The sequence below is a fragment of the Emydura macquarii genome, unplaced genomic scaffold (genome assembly GCF_026122565.2).
Source record: "Emydura macquarii macquarii isolate MOO-44397 ecotype Brisbane River unplaced genomic scaffold, CSIRO-AGI_Emac_v2 contig_2636, whole genome shotgun sequence".
Classification (NCBI taxonomy): Eukaryota; Metazoa; Chordata; order Testudines; family Chelidae; genus Emydura; species Emydura macquarii.
This window is the reverse complement of record NW_027132773.1, coordinates 43,358,982-43,377,883: the sequence shown is the minus strand read 5'-3', so window position 1 is coordinate 43,377,883 and position 18,902 is coordinate 43,358,982. Positions and strand designations below refer to the sequence as shown.

Below are 18,902 nucleotides of genomic sequence, written 5' to 3'. Positions count from 1 at the left end.
TGGGCCACTGATCTTTCATGGTAGCAATGTTCATATCACCAGTGTAGTACAGACTTGAACTGAGGACAGAGTGGAATTGTTGCGTGGCCTGTTACCAGTTCTGTGAGCCATGCAACTCTCTGAACAATTAATCATTAATGATGCTCAGGACATATCAGTTTACTCAACAATTAGTAATCTTTGCACTGGGGTAATTCTCCCTCTGTCAGGCAGTGCTTAACCATATGCTTCCAATGAGCCACATATTGAGCTTATATTTTAAGGAACTTTCTCTTCTCTGGTGGTAGGGGATAAAAATTCTGTGAAAGGCTTTGTTCTATTTTTTAAAATTGTCTGACCAGCTCTACTTTTAGAACAGTGTTCACTCTACCTTTCTGATCAACCACAACTCATTTTTAAATGCCGTGTATATTACGTCAGTTTGATTAGAGTGTTGTGTTGCAAGAGTCACACCTTCTACAGGTACTTTGAAAATCCTTCCTCCTTTCTTTTAGGACTCAACCTTATCAAAGCTTGGTAACAGTGTCTTCTAAGTGCTGATTCTGCAAACATTTATGCATGTGAAGAGTTCCATTAAGTCCAATGGTGCTACTCATGATCATAAATGTACAAACACAAGTGTCTTCAGGGTCAGGGCCTACAACTGGTTTTAGGCTATTGACATGCTAATTTATTACAGTGCATCCAGTACTGATCCTTTTCCATTTTAGAATGTGTGAGAGGGAAGGAACCTATACTTCTAAATCTCAGCCTGTTTGCTAAATCCAGCTCCATCCATCTTTCACCAGCTATGCAAAGTGACTGGTATTTTTGTCCCTTCCCTACTCACCCAAGATAATTGCTCTGGGTCCAATACTTCCTTTTCACACACGCACATATGGCCTCCATTGATTTCAGTGGGAGATGCATGAGTGCATCAGAAGTTGAAATGTGTGCCTTTTGCCTTTGCCTTACTTTCACTTACCTGCTAATCACTTTATTCCTGCTACAGAACAGTAATAAACTTAACCCCCATATGCAGTACTGCAAAGGTGACTATTAATGGATTCTTTAAATGCAGAGAGAGTATACAAATTGTTTATCTTCTTAATATGACATGGTTAGGGATCGGAATTTTTTCCACGTAGATATTAAAATAAAACTAAATGTGTTTTATTACTGTGAGTTTTTGGCTTTTAACTAGGTGACCTTGGGTTGTCATTTGGTCACTTTTTGCCTCAGTTACCCCATCTGTAATATTGTTTACAAACAGCATGTCATCATTCTACATCAGGCCAGGCTCAATGACTGATTATTTTCCATCGCATTTCCAGCAAGTATTGAACCACTTACCTCCTGTGTGAGACTTTGGATGAAACTCTGACTCCACTGAAGTCTATGGCAAAACTTGTGTGGGGTCAGGATTTCATCTTAGGAGTTTTGAAATGTCTGCTGTGATGCTGATGGAACTACTGTACCTCTTTACTGATAAAATGTTGATTTCCTGCACCGACCCTCCCTTCTTTTGCCAAGCAATGTATACTCTTCTTAATTTCTCTTTGTATCCAGCTGCCTCTCAACTGCAGCTGATAACCAGTTTGTATCTAGATGGGTGTATATTGCTTGAAAGAGCATGATCCAGTGAGTAAAACTCGTACTGATTCATGGTTGGTTTGTTTTTTGCCAGCTCTGCAATTGGCTAGCCAAAAAAAGTCTCATTTGTCCAGGGTAGTCTGGGCAGCATGGGGACCCTTGCGGTATTGCTATCACAGTTCTGCAGACAAGTCGAGCACTCCCATTTCTAGGGATATTTGTTTCCCAGTTCAATCTCAGTACTTTGGTTTTATATAGTATTAATGACAAACAATGTGATTCTGCTGCCTCTTAGAAGGAAATCAGAAATCGTAAGAGTGGTTTAGAATGGATGGTAAGAAAGAGAGGTTCATTTGAATAAAAGCTGCTGCTCAAGCTGAATATTGTTACGTTTTAACTTTTTATTATTTTGTTTTATGTAAAGATGAAGGAACTGAGAAATCCAGTGTAGCAGTTTTATTAATTGAATGTATAGTGTAAAGGATGATTTGTGGTTTTCATCTTGTGGCATTTGCATATGTAGCTAGGATTCTTACTTATAAAAAGTGCTGTCTGATTAGCATTTTGAGAACAGCTTGGATTCAGACACATGACAATCAAATTGGAAGATGCCAGTCTGCAGTGCGGTTGCTAAGTACAAGGTTGAATATTAACTGAAGTTCAGTTTGGAATTTAAACCCTGCAACAGGGACTTAGTGTGTTTTGCTGAGGAGCAGAAGGCAATTGATTGCACCTGAAGTACCCAGGTATGGCACAGTTGGATTGAATTCAGCCTTGGGTGTCTCTCCTTCCTTTGGGATCACTGATATCTGATGAAGTTCATGCTGTGCTTAAGAGTGCACTCTCTGACAGCATGTCACACAACAACAGGGTAATATAACTAATAAGGATTTGCTCTGTTTTCTTCATTGCTCTTGTTGCTTTTATTTTTAGCTCTCTGCTACAAGAGATGGGGCTGTGGATTGCTTACTCTGGTGTGTGCGCTCGCTCTCGCTCGCTCTCTCTCTTTCTCTGGCTGTCTCTCTGTCTCTTGACAGGTGTAAGGAGGATCCTAAATATAGAATCCACCCTTCAGTTGGCTTCAGCAATCAGCAGGCACTGATTTAGCATTTCTCTTAACCTACTAAGTTCCATATGATAGGGCTGTGGATATTTTTTAATCTACAAATGTGTTCAACTATAAGGTATTCTTAAGACTATCTGCAAATTGGGATATGCTGTATTATGTATGAGCTATGCCATAAGCAGTTGTCTGTGAAACAATAGAAGGTTGTCAGGAATGGTTTGTTTAAGCTGCAGTGATGGAACTGTATATCAGGAAGGGGACAGAAAATGCATTTTAAAAAGCTCCTGTATCATAACCACTTAATGAGATGTTAGATCATTGATTAAGAAGAGATTCAGGAAAAATAAATGAGCATATTCTTCATGTAAGGGGTGTTGAATGCATTTTTGCACTTGCATTCTTTCTGGATTTCTCAAGGAAAATAGAGTAACAGTCAGTGTGATGGGTGTGTGGGGGTGTTATCCGGTTGCCTCCCAAGACAAGAATGAAATTCCAGTGCATGGTGGGAAATGAAATTGTCTCAACTCTGAATGTTTTATGTTGCTTTCATGAAAACATTTTAAACAAAAATAAAATGGGGTGATAACTTTAAGAAATAAAGTGCATTCATTAATGACTTAGCTGATGTCAGTGCATTACTAATTTTTAACATTGGCCAATTAATCTTAATTTGTTATTGACAAATCTCTCTATTGGAAACTGTTTCCAGAGACCTGCAATTTCAAATTTAAGGGAGCAGGTATTTTCTGTCTGTCATCAGGAATTAAAGGGATCTCATCTGTCTTTCACACATCTGTACACCATTAATGTTAATGGGAGTTTCACACAGCACATAGAGAGAGGTGTCACACTGTTAGCATGGAGGATGTAATTCTTTGTTCTGCATTCTTATGACTGTAATTCTATAGAATGTATATGTTAAATCAGAAACACTACAGACAACCTTGAGGATAGCTCCTTTAAATGGATCAAGAGATCAGTAATTTCCCCATTAACTCCATTATAGGTGGCTTCTCTAGTAGCTGCAAGAATCCTCTCTTGATTTGCCATGGTTCAGTGCCTTTTATTAAGGGCAAGGCTACCCCATCCCACATCCTAGTCCATAGAAGCCTGGTCTCCTCACTCCTTTTACTATCACCTTAACCCACCATCACCCTTATTTCTGATGTCTTCGTGGGGCAGCTAGCTGGGATGTCCCCCCAATATCCCAGGTCACCTGGAAAGCCTCTTCAAGGAAACAGGAAATATTCTCTCATCCTGCTGCTACTAGCTGCTTGCCAGGTCTGGGATTATGGGCTAGCATGGATCACTTGGGTGATTTAAGCCCCAGTGTGAGGTAAAAGGGCAGGGAGCCAACAGCAGCAGGACTCTGACTTAAGAAGGGGCCAGTTAGGGAGATAATGCTTGGAGGAGGAGGAGGAGTGGCTTCTGTCCCTATACCCTTGTGATTGAGAGGTGCTGTGGTACTTCTCCCTCCCCCTGCTACAGCCAGTTGAACAGGGTACTAGGCTAGGATTTATGTTCTCAGGTGTGGACTGTGAAACTCTCAGGTGTAAAATCGCTGGCTTTTCACAGTTCAGAGGCAAAACCTGCTGAAACCTGACAGTTTTGGCCAAGTGTCCCTTTGAGTGTCTAGGCTCAAATTAATCTGAAATTCCAGGGGCACAAACCCATGAGAACTGAACCTGATTTCCAAAGGAGCAAAATAGAACATGCGTGATCTGAAACGGCTGGCTTTTTTGCACAGCTGTAGCTGATTGTGCACAGATGGGCTCAATCTGTAATGACAGCTGAGAACACTAGCCTTTCACCTACAGCTATTGCCTGCCTCTACGTGGCCATTCTACATTCGGGGAAAATAGAAGCATTTGGTTTTTTAAATAAAGTCAGTACTAATGACTGACAATGTTGGGTTAATTTCCCTCCCACCATCATCTGTCTCACTCATGCCAAGGCCAGGTTCCTTGTCTTCCAATACCATCTTCTCTGCTTGGCCTGGGTTCTGGATAGATCTCTTCTTTTTCAACTCTCCCCTTTGCAGAGTGCACTGGGGAGAGCCCATCTGCTTCCCCCTCATCTATATAACGCTTCTTGGTCAGACTCCATTCACCTTTTCCCCCATTCTCACCATTTTTCTGGGTAAAAAATACAGATGCTAAATAGAATTAACATCCAGGGCCAGATCCCAAGCCTACTGAATGGGAGTCATTTCACCAAGTTCACTAGGCTTTGAATCAGGTTCCTAGTCTGGGTTGTTTGGCAGTAATTCTGTCAGTGCATTTTACCTCAGGATAAAACTGCATGAAGCAGAAATATTATTCATAATATCATTTTAGGAAAAGGAATTCCATAGGTTCCTAGTAAAAGGTGAATTTGGGAAATAATGTGGAAGGACTAATGGCTAAACTTTGTCATTAGATTATGTTAAACAGGAAACAACCCTTCCAGTTAAACTGTTTAATCTTTTTATATGGATGAAAGCAGGGGATAAAGATGTAAGATTAAAGATGTAAGAAGGTTAATAAGAGGATACACACTAACTATATATGTGAACATAAAGACCAAAGATTTTCTTAATAAAAATAGACTTCCTGGAGATACTACATGTTTGGCATGTATCTGAGTGAGGTTGACCTAAAAGAAATGTTGAGGATTTGTGTGAATATGGTTCCACGTCAGTTTGTGGAGAAAATTGCTGGTACTGGTATTGGTGGTCTTGAGACCATGGACGGACACTCTACCGTTCTTATCCTAGAAACTGTAAAATCAGATTGTCCCTAACCCTCCATGCATGTGTGAAGGAGAAGGCACAAGGACTGCTCCCTCCCTATGGTATCATCCACACTGGGGCAGGAAGGGAGTAGGGTCATTGCCCTATCCCCCTCCTTCATACTGGTCTTTGGAACCTGCTTGGCATTTCTAGAAAAGCACTTTGTATCATCCTAAACCTGCACAATACTCCTTCATGCTGTGCATCTTGAGGGATTTCACCTTTTAAAGTACAGTCTCTCCTGATTTTCCACTATGGTGTTGCGCACGCCAGGCCTATGGCTAACTGCCACAATGTAGCCTCTAGTGTTGAAATAAAGGCTACCACCAGAACAAATAGCATCTTTTAGTAGTTACATGTCACAAAGAAGTTCACTCGAGATGCACTGGCAGTCACTTGATCAAAAAGAATAGATTATATGATTTTCAAGCAGCTGTATCCATTGTAAAAACTTGCTCTCCATCTGTGGTGCTTACTTACATTCCTAGGCTTTGCATGTCAGTGCATTTGAGACCTCATGAAAGAACACTTGACTAAAGCATGTTACCAGTCAGAAGGAGAGTGAAATGTGTATCCTTGCTGTGGGGTTCCTGTCTAATGCTTTTAGAGGTAGTAGAAAACAGTATCTTTTTATGCATGAGGAGTTCTCATACTCTGTTTTTAAACGAATTGACATTTGGTTCCATATCCTATATAAGAGAATTCCTCACAATTAGTCACATGGAAGATGCCAGACTCACTTTTTTTTGTCAAAGTAAAAGGTTCAGAAAACAGATGGGCTGGGTGTCAATTTTAAGAAACAAGGAAAAACTGAGATCTTCATGTTTTGAATATATGCCTAGGTTATGACAATTACACTGTAACATCTTTTCTGCCATTCCTGACTCAGAGTTTACAAGTTCTCAGACCCTGTGGGTCAGCCCTACGGCTTCTGTTCTTTCCTTTAACAGAAAGTGTGTGTGTGTGGTCATTTGAAAGTTGAAAATTTATAAGTAATAAAAGTCACATTTCTAGATTTGAAACATTAATTCCTTTCCTAGCGTTAAAAATGCAGTTCTTTCTTTTTATTTCAAAAATCAAATCCTAGTACATAAAAAATAGGGCCTGTCCCAGTCTGAAATATTGGTGTCACTACTGAGCACAGTTGTGAGACAATGGCACAGAGAGAGGATGGTTTCTCAGGTAGGGAAGTCATAAAGGGTCAAAACTATAGTTTCCACCTGGAAACTAACAGCCAGCACAGATTACGAAGTGTGCACATATCTCTCTCCATTTTCACCTTTCATCATATATGTGACAATGGCAGACCAGGTGCCAGCTCATGCCATGGCCCTGGGCCTAACTGAACACTGACAAATGCATAACTGAAAACCATTCTGGCTTACTTGTGGGTTAGTATATTTACAATAGACATTAGTGTTATAAGAAAGTGTTTTAGATTTTATGGAATGCTTGTAGGAGGCTGCATGTATTAATTCTAACTTTAATATCTGCATGCCATGGTATAAGTTATATTGAGTGTTTTGTATTGTAAACCTCTGTAATTGTGTAACTTGCCAAAGAGGAAAAGAACCATTAATTAAGGTAAAGTACTCGTTCTGCACACAAGATGGCCCACTGAGGGCAAATGAGCCATTGTGTAGCATCAAAGGACGGAGACCTTGTTAATTGCATTCCTTACTCCCTCCAGGAAGGGGAGACCTATGCATGAATTCATCCCATTAGTTTGGATTCCGGGGTGAGGGTAAAGATCTCTGACAAGAAGAAACTGGCTCTTTATGCTTTTTGGACATGGGAAGTGGATATAACAGGCCAGGGGAGGCTAAGCTGCTGCCACGCCACCACCAGACACCTGACCCTGCCTCTTCCCTGCCCCACTCCCCACCCCTCCCTGCCGTTCACCAGCGGTGGCCTGCTGCGGGACTCAAAGCTGCTCTGGGTGCTGGCCTGGTGCTGGGGCTACGCTGGGGATTGGCCGGATGCTGGGGCTGCTCTGGGGGCTGGGCTGTGCAGGTGGCCAGCGAGAGTGGGGAGATGGAAGGGATGGAGTGGGGGTAGGGCCTTGGGCAGAAGAGGCGGGGTAGGGGCCTAGTCTCCCCAAAGGGGGGAGGTGTATGCACTGCCCATGTGTCTGGACTGTGCAAAGATTCCTAAACATAAAGCAAGAGATCCCCATGCTGCTTGGCGAGAGTCAGCCCTATAAAACTGTGTAATGAAGAGTTATATTACTTTTTAAAATCTAATGCTGTAACTCATTTGTGTCTTTCTATTTTGACCTCCATAAATAACTCATTTCTTTTCTTAGCTAATCTTTAGTTTAGTTTTTACAGGATTGGCTACAGGAGGTGTTGTTTGGTTTGAGATCTGAGTACAATTGACCTGCAGTACTGACTCTCAGTCCCAAAGGACCAGTAACCTGAATATTGTTGTGGTTTTGGGTGTAAAGTGACCATCTATCATATAGTCCAGCCTGCCTGGGTGGCAAGACAAACTGGAATGCCCAAGGGGACTATCTGTGACTTCATGGTAAGACTGGTATAGTGCTTTAGGAGTTCATCTGCGTTACTTGGTTGCTGAAATCTAATTATAGAACATAAAACCAGTTTGGCATCTTCCCTGAGGTTGGCATTCATGATTGAGTCACTCCAGACAGTGTGACAATGTGAACTCCTGGTCAAGCACCAAGATCTAACCAAGCAACTAGCGGGCATAGTCAGCACTGGTACAAACTGGGTGATATTGGCTAGGGAGAAGGTATGGCCAGCATAGCTGGGGAGTTCTGTTGGTTCAGAGCATCCTGTCAGCAGCTTCTACTACTCTCTCTCTTGTGGACTCCCATATGCAACTTTCATCATATCTCCCCCAAATGGAAACCTTACAGGGAAGTGTGAGAGTGAGTGAGACTGTTTCTGCAAGTGAAAAGAAGACCCAGGCCCACCCCTCTTTGTAAGTCCATGTAAATGTTCCTGACTGTAGCCAATCAATTTCTGCTTCAACAATTAATCTCCTAGTGGCTGCAGAATAAGAGAGGTTGCAAATCCTCAACTAGCACACTCCCCTTAAGGGGAAAGTAGGCATGTCAGAATTATGGCTGTGCTATATGCGTAGAGGAGCACTTATTGAGAGATTACCAGCAGGGCCCAACTGCAGTTTGTCCAAATAAATATGGTTTAGTCTTAAACCCTTTTAGTAGGGACTAAATTTTCTAAGGCATTGGGATGGGAGGAGGAATTAGATTTCTTCTTCTTAGAGGAATGTGGCCACCTGGCAGTGTAACACCTTGATGGTTCTAATTTTGCAATTAGTTCTTGCAATTAGTTTTGTAGAGTCTCTTCAAACATGCTAGCTCAAACTAATCTTGGGTCTCTCTTTCATTAAGGAACAGAATCTACATTTCTCAAAATTGCCAGGGATCTAAACAAGATAAAAATGTAAATAACTTGCATATATTTATTACGATATTTGCTAGCTTTTCCTTTACCAGTAATCACACAGGAGCTTAGCACACATAGCTCATTCTTTTTTTTTATATCTTATATGGGCCAGATCGTTGCCATCCTGTACATGGTCACAGGATGCAGCAGGACAGAGGAAGGCATTTCCCTCTGCTTTAGTGAGCTGCAAGAGGACCAGCTAGAACTGCAGCCTCTGCATTCATAAGCAGTGCAAAGGCTGCTAGCAAGAGGCTCCTTCCTGTTCAGAGCAATGTGGTTGAAAACAGAGGGCAGGGAGTAGGGGGAGCCATAAGTCTATCAGCCTCCTGCATGCTGGCCAGGGCATTTTAGGTTCTATCCCTTAAAAGGGTGCCACCGATGGTGGGTTGTTTTGTTTTTTGTTTTTTCCCCTTTCTCTCAACACTAACAAGGAGCCCTAGGGAGATGCCTCCTGGAGCAGTACAGTTCCTCACTGTGGCTCCGAGCTAAATACTAAAATCCCTAGTACTTTACAAACCAGAACCCAGTGTTTTTCCCATCAGGATGAGTTGTCCAACTGCAAGCCTTACAACCATAAGGGTTGGAATCTACACCAAAGACCGACCGCATACTTCCCCAGTCTGTCCCACCAACCTGCAACGTCTAGGGATGTGATGTGTCTCTAGTCCCATTAAATCCTTGATAACTCTGCTGATACTTCCAACATCAGGGTCTCAAGAAAACTCTGTGATGTCTGAGAGGAAACTCAGCTTGGCCTGGGTCCTGGAGCTGAGGTTTTTGTTTCGTGTGCACATGGCCATGTTTGAATGCTACCTAGAGCTATTCCAGAATACTTATTGGAGGAGATGACTGGCTGCTTCTCTTGATATGTTCTGTGACTTCCTGTTGATGTGATCTAACCATATTGAACCAGACTGTGACCCTGCCTATGCTCCCCCACAGTGGAAAAAGAGGCAAAAAAAGCATCATTCCTCCCCGTGTGGGTTACTAGTATTGTGGGTTAGGGGAAGGAGCAGCCACAAATGGTCTATGGGGAGTGGGTGGGATGCAGTGAGAAGCGGGACGAGGCTTAGTTCCGTCCCCAATGCAGTAGTCAGCAAAATTTGAGCCAATGCGTAAGAGGAAGCAGGTGATGACGGGAAAAGGGCTGGGTGTAGTTCCCCCCTTCCCCTAGGAATAGTGGGAAAGCTGGGACCAAATTATGGTTCTGAGTCACAACTCAGTTCCTGCTCTACTCTTAGGGCAGCTTGACAGCAAGCCACCCCTCACTCAGAGTGGATTGCAAAGTGTCAGCTCATTCCATTGCATTAGCAGGCTCCATTCAAAATTTTCTTCTATAGCTGTAAGGATGGATGGTGCAGTGATAAGGGCAAAAGCCTGAGTCTTGAGAGACCTGGGACATGCTCTGCCAAAGGCTTGCGGTGTGACTTCAGAAAAGTCACTCAGTCTGTCCACCTTAGTTCCCCATCTGTAAAAAGGGGGAATAATAGAGGAAGGATAAATACACTAAAGATGGTGAGGTGCTCGGATACTGTGCGGCTAGGGGACATAAGTACCATAGATATGCTGTGACATCAAAATCACACAATTATAATCTAAACCAAAGAAGTAAAGGATTCTCCACAGAGTATTGTAATGAGACTGAAGTAATCTTCTCTTGGAAGCTCAGAGGAGAAAGTTAATTGCTTTCCCAATAACCAGCTAATTCTGCAGGTGCAAAATGTGAAGGAATTCATATCTAAGCTGCCACATTCACTCTGCAGCCCATTCATATCTCTTGGCATCTCACAGAATTTAAGGCCTTTCACAGAGATCATCTGAAAGATTAAGCACCCGATCAAGTCAGCTAGATAAAGTGAAAAACATTTTGCACCAATGGTGTCAGAACAGTGGCCTGTAAAATGAGTGCTCTAGTACCTGCCTCTGGATTCATTCACTCAGATCTCAGCATCTGCCTCTGCTTCTGCCACTGCATCTGTGCAGTGGTCTAGTTGGGTCTTTCCATACTGAACTGCAGTTGCTGAATTCATAGCCCGTTTTGGTGGTTCGTGGGGGATGCATGTCAACAAATGCCAAATTGGAGTCTCAGAGTTCGGCTTTAACAAAATCAAATTTAAAAAAAAATCGTGAGCGTTGGCAACACTGTAACAACTTACTTTGGTACTCTGAGCCTGGCTATAGTATTTATTTTATGTATCATTAAAATCTTCAGAAACCGAATCTAATATGTAAAATATAATAGGGTCCCTGTCGGGTTACAATCCTCTGAGTTCCTCAGTATGGTACTTGAAGATTCCAATGTGGGAGGCAGGATTCTTTCTTCCACGACCTGATACTTAGATCTTATAGCATACTTCTACAATAGAATGTGAATTCTATGGCAAACCTCACTATCCAGAACACAAGGAACCTTGCATATAAGTGCTAAGTATTATCATCATGCATTCCAAAAATGTTTCTCTGGCTGAACAAGCTGTAATGTGATCTGTGGTTTTTTGTTTTTTTTAAATGTATTTGTTTTGGGTGGGACAACTTGAACACAATACAGGCAGCCCAAAAGATTAAAAATGCCAGTAATATTTTGAAATACATAGATTAAAGATCCGCCTGAAAAGCTGAAAGGAGGGTGGATGAAGGAGTTGCAAAAATAAGTGTTTTTGGAAATGAAACAAAGTGAGATTGGAAGGAAAGCAGATCTAAAATAAGGAAGGGATGGCAGCAAAATGATAGCGAAAGAAAAGGAGTATATAAAAGGATTCTGTAAATGCAATCAGAAAAATTTACATTAGGGATAAAATAGGGCTGCTAATAAAGGAGCAAGGGGAGCTGGCAAGTCATGATTGCAAAATTGCAAAACTTTTAACCATCTTTGTTTGTTCATCTTTCAGCAAGAAGGATTAAAAACAGATCAAAGAGCCAGGACAATATTAGTGGCAATAGACTGACTTCAGAAACAAGTGATGAACAAAGTGATGATGAAAGACGCTCTCAGAAAATTAAATACATAGTTCAGTATCACTTATCCTAATGTTTTGAGCTACCTCTGTGAGGTGGTGGATGAATGGGAAAGCTGAATAGCCAGCTTTCATGGGCCACAGTCCCTGTACCCAAGCCAAGGATATGTTAAAGATCCCTGTGCTAGCCATGCAACTATCAAACCCCTAAGCCCTAGGGAGGTATAGCTTCAGTTAACTGGGTTTGTTCTGTTTTGTAAATGTGCAGGCAGGTCGGGACAAAATGCGTCAGAGCTCTAAAGGAGTCTCAGAACTTCTGAAAATGATCCACTATAAATCATGTGTGTCAAGGGAAGTACTTAAGGACTGGAAAAGGCATTTAGAAAGAAGGAAAGATAACCTAGGGAGCTATCAGCCAATTAGTCTCTGTTCTGAGTGAAGTATTCAAACGTAGCTGGGAGTCGTCATAAAATATTTTGGATAGAAGGAAAAAAGCAAACAGACCTATTCATCTTGATCAGTAGTTATGATGTAGACAAAGGAAATACAGGCATGTCATAGATTGACATACTATGTCATAAACTTATAAAGAAAATAGATAAATACTAATTGGATAAAAACATCATAGCATGGATTAAAAATTGGTTGATGAACAGGAGCAAAAGTTAACTGTTGGTTGATTTCCCAGAAAGGACTTGCTTTGGGTTTTATGTTTTCATTAATGACTATAGGGAGGTGTAACTTTAATCATAATCAAATACATTGATGGCACCAACATTCAGATGAGTGGCAAGCACATATATCCAACCCAACTGCAGTGGCCTTGAGATTTTGGAACAGTTGGGTGAATGCAGTGAACGGAGACTCATTGTGATGGATTTAAAAAAAAATCAGAGGATATTAAATTGTATAGAAACCAATTATGAGACAGCTGTCTGGAAAACGCTAAGTGACAGAGTAAACTAGATATGACGACAGTGAATCCTCATTTTTTTATAGAAATTTCTTCACTGTGGAAGGGTGTGGGTGGGTGGGTGTTTTTGTTTTGTTTTTGTTTTTTGAGGGGCAGAGACACAGTTTTCAGCAGTGACTAGAGATTTTTGGTTAAATCTCTTTTTGGCCTTAAATTTGGTTGCCTAACCTGAGATGTTTTAAAGGGTCCTGATGTCCAGAGGGCAAGTGTGGAACTCATTGTCACATTATATCATTCAAGCCAACAGCTTCACAGCAATCTTTCAGAAAAGCACTGGACAGTTATATGGATAACAAGAATGTTCAGAATTATAATAGCAACTATTTAAAAACATATAATCCCAAGAGTTCTGAAAGAGATTTAAACCCTCAAGTGTCATGACATGAAATGACCTCTAACTATTAGGGGTTAGCAGGAAACTTTACCTTGGGACAGGTTATCATGTATCTGCTTTAGACTTTCTTCCTTTGAAGCAGCTGTTACTGACCATTGTTAGAGGTTATTAGGCTGGATAGACCACTAGTCTTGGGCAATTAACTTTAGTCCCTCTCTGCTTCACTCTGTGAAATGTTAACTGTCATATCTCACCAGGATGTTGTGGGAATAAATACTTTAATGATTGTGAGGTGCTCAGATACTGTGGTAATGGGGGGCCATATAAATACCTTAGATCCGATATGGTGATTCCTGTGCTGCATTATCTTATGCTATTCTTGCCTCATTGCATTGTTTATAGCATATATCTTGTAGTTGCAAGCTCCTCCTCAGAGCTTTTGGACTCTTCAAAGCTGGCTGCCATTTGCTCAGTGATTTCTTGATGAAGAGAGAGCTGATGACGGATACAAATGCCATAAAGTCAACAGACAATTCAGATTACTCCTTGCACAGAGCTGGTGTAGCCATTCTCAAGAAAGCTTTGAGAATTGAGTAACATATTGCGCCATGATTTAGCTAGGAATGTGATAAGCCCAGGACTGAAGTGCTGACTCTGCAGGACAGACTTGGTGTGACTGGGGAGTGTAGACATGAATGGCAAAAGGGCAGTCTTCAGCATTCTGTTTCCAAGGGTAATGAAAGACTGTTCTATAAAAGGTGAGTCTCAGGAGAGAAGTTATGAGCATTATCTCTGGACATCTTTTGACTCATATCTGATAGCCATCTCCTGAGAAAAAACAAAAACCTTTTCAGAGACTGCGTGGTTTTCATCCCTTTTCAGAAGTCGGGGCATGTCTATGCTACAAAGTTGTTGACTTGACTTAGGTCGACATCCAGGTGCTGCAGTAATTAAGTGGGTCCACACCACTCTCGTTGTGTCAGTGGCGTACGTCCTCACTAGCAGTGCTTGCATTAGTGCACGGAGCAGTGCATCATGGGTAGCTGTCCCACAGAGCAACTAGCTGTAGGAGGAGGAAATGGGAACATGGCTTCTGCCTCCTATGATGTAGTTTCCTCCCTTCCTAACCTGTTATCAATGGCAAACAACCCATACCTTTTTTATGACTTTTTTGGAAGCCTGGCTTAGCCTCATGTAGGCCATAACCTGAGAAGTATGGACCCCATTCATCTGAGCACTCTTGCAACACCAGACTGCTACTGATCAGTGGGGAATCAATTTGGAGTTGGTAAATCCACTGTGGGAGCTATTGTGAAGTATGCAAGGCTATTAATCGACTTCTGCTAAGAAGGGTAGTGCTTCTAGGCAATGTGCAGGACATAATGGAGGGTTTTGTGGTGATGGGGTTCCCTAACTGCTGTGGAGTGCAAGATGGCGCACTCATCCCTATCTTGGTACCAGACTGTTGCCAAAGAGTACATAAACCGAAAGGGACACTTTTTTCAGTGGTGGTGTGAATGCTGGTGGATCAGAGGTAATTTCACTGACATAAATGTGGGATGGTGAGGAAAGATGCATGATGCACGTATCTGTAGGAACACAGGTCTGTTCAGAAAGCTGCAATCCAGTACTTTCTTTCCAGTTCACAAAATAACCATTGATGATGATGAAAGGCCAATAATGATCCTGAAGACCCAGCCTACGCCTTGCTCCCATGACTCATGAAGCTGTCCATGGGCTACCTGGACAGCAGTAAGGAGCAGTTCAACAATAGGCTGAGTGCAGAATGATAGTGTAATGTGCCTTTGGACATTTAAAGGATCACTGGCCCAGTCTGCTGACTAGGTTAGACCTCAATGAAAACAGTATCCTTATTATCGTTGCTTGCTGTGTACTCCATGATATCTGTGAGGGGCCAAAGGAGAGACATTTCCGCAGGCATGGGGTGTGAAAGCAAATAAGCTGGCAGCTTATTTTGAGCAGCCAGATACCAGGGCAACAAGAAGAGCTTCGCAAGGAGCTCTGTATCTCCAGGAGGCTTTGAATACCCACAATCCATAGTAATGTGTGCCGCTTATCTGCAGTGTGCGTCCCATGGTGTCCCCTCTCTTGCATCAGTTTCCCTATATCTCTTCTCCCCCACCCCACAACCTCCATGATTGGAACAAATAGAGTATTGCAACTGCAAAATGTTGACTTTTTTATTGCACAAATGTAAAGAATCTGAAACAACAGGAAAATTAATTTAACCTTAGGCAAACCGTGTGATAAAATTGGAAGGGCAGAAACAAACGTGGCTTGTCTGCCCATCAAAAATCTTTGTACCCTCCCCTGCAGTGAGTGGAAGGGATACTGCACCTTCCCCCACCACCTGGAACATTTAGGTGAAGGGGATTGGAAACAGGCTGATGTTTACAGGCCGTTCTGCAAGTGCTGCAGAGGGACTCTAGCCTGAAGCTACTTTTGTTGATGCTCAGCCAGACTCCTCAACATGTCTGATTAGTCCTTCATAATCTGCAGCATCTAATTCTTCAGGGCACACTCATGCTTCTGGGATGCTCTCCATGTCTATGTCCAGTTTTTTTAGACCATGAAACCTTCCAGACTATTAGCTCCATGTCAGCTGTCCCAGAGGCATTCATTATCTCGGTGAACATGTCATCACGAGTTCACTTTTTCCACCTTCTAATCTCTCTGTTGGTGTGGAGGATATGCTGAAGGCCAAGCTTTTCTCTGTAAGGCATGCAAAGCACAAGGCAGCCACTGTCAGTGCATACCTTGTGTCTAGTGCAAATTGCTGTTTAAAAAACACTCCCTTTATTGAACAGTTCCAGAGGGGTAGCCCTGTTAGTCTGAATGGCTCTCTCATTACAAGAGGTAATTGCTTTGCTCACCCATTCTCACCTCCTACTCAATGACTGTCATTAGCCCTCAAGTACCTGGCTTTCATCCACCTCTCCACTGTTCTCTATGCACTTATATATATGTTTCCTATTTACTGTATCATTCTACCTCTGCATCTGACAAAGTGAGCTGAGTCTCACGAAAGCTTATGCCTACAAAAATTAAATTTGTTAGTCCTTTAAAGTGCCACAGAACTCATTGTTTTTATTCCCTTTATTGCACTCAAGTGCAAACCCGAACATAATCAGAATCCCTAGTTATTCAGTGATTCAGTTTGCTGTTCCAGCCATGGTGAGTATGGCCCAGTGGCATGGGTAATGGGACTTGTGCTGCAAATTGTGGAAAACCCACATTGTAAGCGCAGGTGGACAATGTTTCCCCCCTTTTTTCCCTAGCAACATAAATGTTGCTTTGAGACCAGGGCCCAGCGTTAAGCCTCCCAAATTGCGGTCTGTCTGAGACAGCATCGTGGGATGGGGAATTTGCAGCCACAAGAAAACACCGGAAGCCCCCCATTCCTTTCTGTGGTGGAAGAAATGAGGCAGTCCTCCTCCTCAGAAACCTGCAAAGGATAGCAGAGTATTTTCAGGAAAGTTTCCTGGAGATCTCCATGGAGGATTCCCTGGTCGTCCCTGTGCACAGGAAACAGCCTTTTTCGGGGAGGTGCTCTCTGCATAGCTGGAGCAGCAACTGGGAAAGCAAACACCCACTGCACTTCCCATTTTCTTCATATTGCACATAAAATATAAGAGCCCTACACTTTGATTGGAATTGTATACTCACCAGAGGCGCCTTCCTCAGCATAATGGTCGGCCATCATGTTGTCCTGCAACCAGCTGGACTGCTCTGGGGTTAAAAATAGTTCCTAGTTCTTGGGGAGAATGGATCCCCTACTTGCCTGTCTCCCATTCTTCTCCTCTTCTTTCTCTTCCAGAATGTCCTTCTCGTCGTTGCCTGAGGAGGCCTGGGACACAGATTACTGGGAGGTATCCATGCTGCATTTTGGGGGTAGTAGCGGGGTCACTGCTGAGAATTGCATGCAGCTCATTGTAGAAGCGACGTGTCTGTGGTGCAGAACAACTGTTTGCCTCTCTTGTCTTCCTTGCCTGCTGAAGTTCTTTGATTTTCACACCGTACTGCTGCAGGTCCCTGGTGTAGTCTTTCTACAATGTGCCCCCAGCAATCTTTTCATAGGTATCTGTTTCTTTGGCTGGGTTGGAGCTCTGCCTGCACAGACTCTTCTCCCCAGAGACCAATAAGATCCACCACCACCTGTGTACTCCAGGGTGGGATGCGTTTGGAGCATTGAGTTGCGAAGGTCAGCTGAGCTGGTGAGCTCTCCACGCTGATCAAACAGGAAATGGGAATTCAAAATTTCCTGGTGTTGAACAAGGGAGGGGCTGTTTCCTGTGTACCTGGCTGCTGTGCAACAGAATTTAAAACAATCTCCAGAGCTGTCACAGCAGAGCATTGTGGGATACATTCTGGAGGCCAATTCAGTCGACTTACACAATGCTGCGTCTACACTGCCTCTCTGTTGACCCATCAACAAAGAGGTAAGCACTACACTCAGAGGTGGAGTAATTAAGTCGATGTTTTATAGGTGAGCTTTCTCAGTGGAAGGGACCTGCTAGCGTAGATGCATAAATTAATTGCTTGACATAAGTTGGCTTCCGTTTCATCAACCTAAGTTTGTTGTGTAGACCAGGCCTAAGTCCTCACTCTTGTGGGAATTTGTCAGAATTTCGTAGTTGTGCCATTGGCACATATGATGATGGGGGAAATCATTGAACCAGGTGGTGCCTCAGTTTCCCTGTCTGCAATCTGGGTAATGGCTATAATAATAGATACCAGGATGTTGTGAGGCTTAATATAATAAATGGCAGTTTGAAATCCTTTAATTGCATCTTACATCAGTACAGCATTACATGATATTTGTCAAGGACAAGAGAGGGGGATTGGACTGGTGACTGTACAAGAAAAATGGAGAGTATTTTGAAGTGAATTTGAATTGGAGGTACCAGTCCTGGAGAAAACAGAAGGGAGGTTTTTGATTTTCATTGCAGACCAAAACTTGTAAGACAATCATAGGGTGGAAGAGGGTTCTAGGTTTTTGAGGGGAATCCCAAAACACTGACTATCAGTAAACTGAAAACCTGTTCAACTTCAGGCAACATAAGACTAGGCTGAAAGCCTTGAACAGACATTGTTATAAAGCAGTGGACCATAAAGTTGAAATAGGGAATCACTGTTGGTGCTATTGACTTCTGCCCACAGTAGTAGATGATCCTACACCATTGCTGCTACCTCAATCTCTTCGGACCCGTGTCCATAGGGAAAACTTGGTTTCAAGTCTATTCTGGAGAAGAAGCTAGTGAAAGGTAGTTCTTGGTCTAGTCTGTTAGGCATGGATCTGCTGTTGTCTAAGAGTGCCATGCTTTTTACCCTATGTAAGGTAAAGACTCCCTTATATCAACATGTGGGTGTTTGATTTCCTACAAGTACTTGTCCTCATTCCGTAACCCTGGTTCGTAATGGGCTAGTGATCTGACTCCTGATAGCTGGAAGGGGGGTTGGGATATTTGGGGATTCCATCAAACATATGGGGTGGCTTTTGCTACAGAACCTACTCTGTTCCTCCTACGTTGTCAATAACATTGATCTTGATAGAGCTGTAGGTGACCATGCCTGTGGCAGGAGGAAACTACTTCCAGAGGTATCAGGGATCCATATGCAATTAAGTAGCAAAATCTCACAAAGATGAGTTTGGGTTTGTTTGTTTTTTTTTAAACTTTGCTATGTGTGAGATTGATTATTGTGAGCCAGATCTCAAAGTCCTTACTTTCCTTTTATTCAGACCTTCCGCAGGCAAAGCTTGACTTCAGTGGAATACTG

At 42.5% G+C, this 18,902-nt stretch overlaps 1 protein-coding gene across 10 annotated transcripts in view; it reads left to right on the top strand.

The window, feature by feature from the left end:
* The window catches only part of CACNA2D1 (calcium voltage-gated channel auxiliary subunit alpha2delta 1), a 623,614-nt gene that overhangs the window by 19,276 nt on the left and 585,436 nt on the right, over nucleotides 1-18,902 (top strand). Inside the window, exon 2 of one of the 10 annotated variants that reach the window (XM_067564551.1) lies at nucleotides 16,942-16,993. The exons of 8 other annotated variants lie outside the window; for them this stretch is intronic. Coding sequence is in view for 1 of the 2 variants with exons in the window: in XM_067564548.1 (XP_067420649.1) it covers nucleotides 2,385-2,443 (59 nt within the window). In the remaining variant the exon portion in view is untranslated. Of the gene's footprint in view, nucleotides 1-2,324; nucleotides 2,444-16,941; nucleotides 16,994-18,902 lie in introns of those variants that run through there. One more of the 10 variants, XM_067564548.1, reaches the window with a different exon arrangement.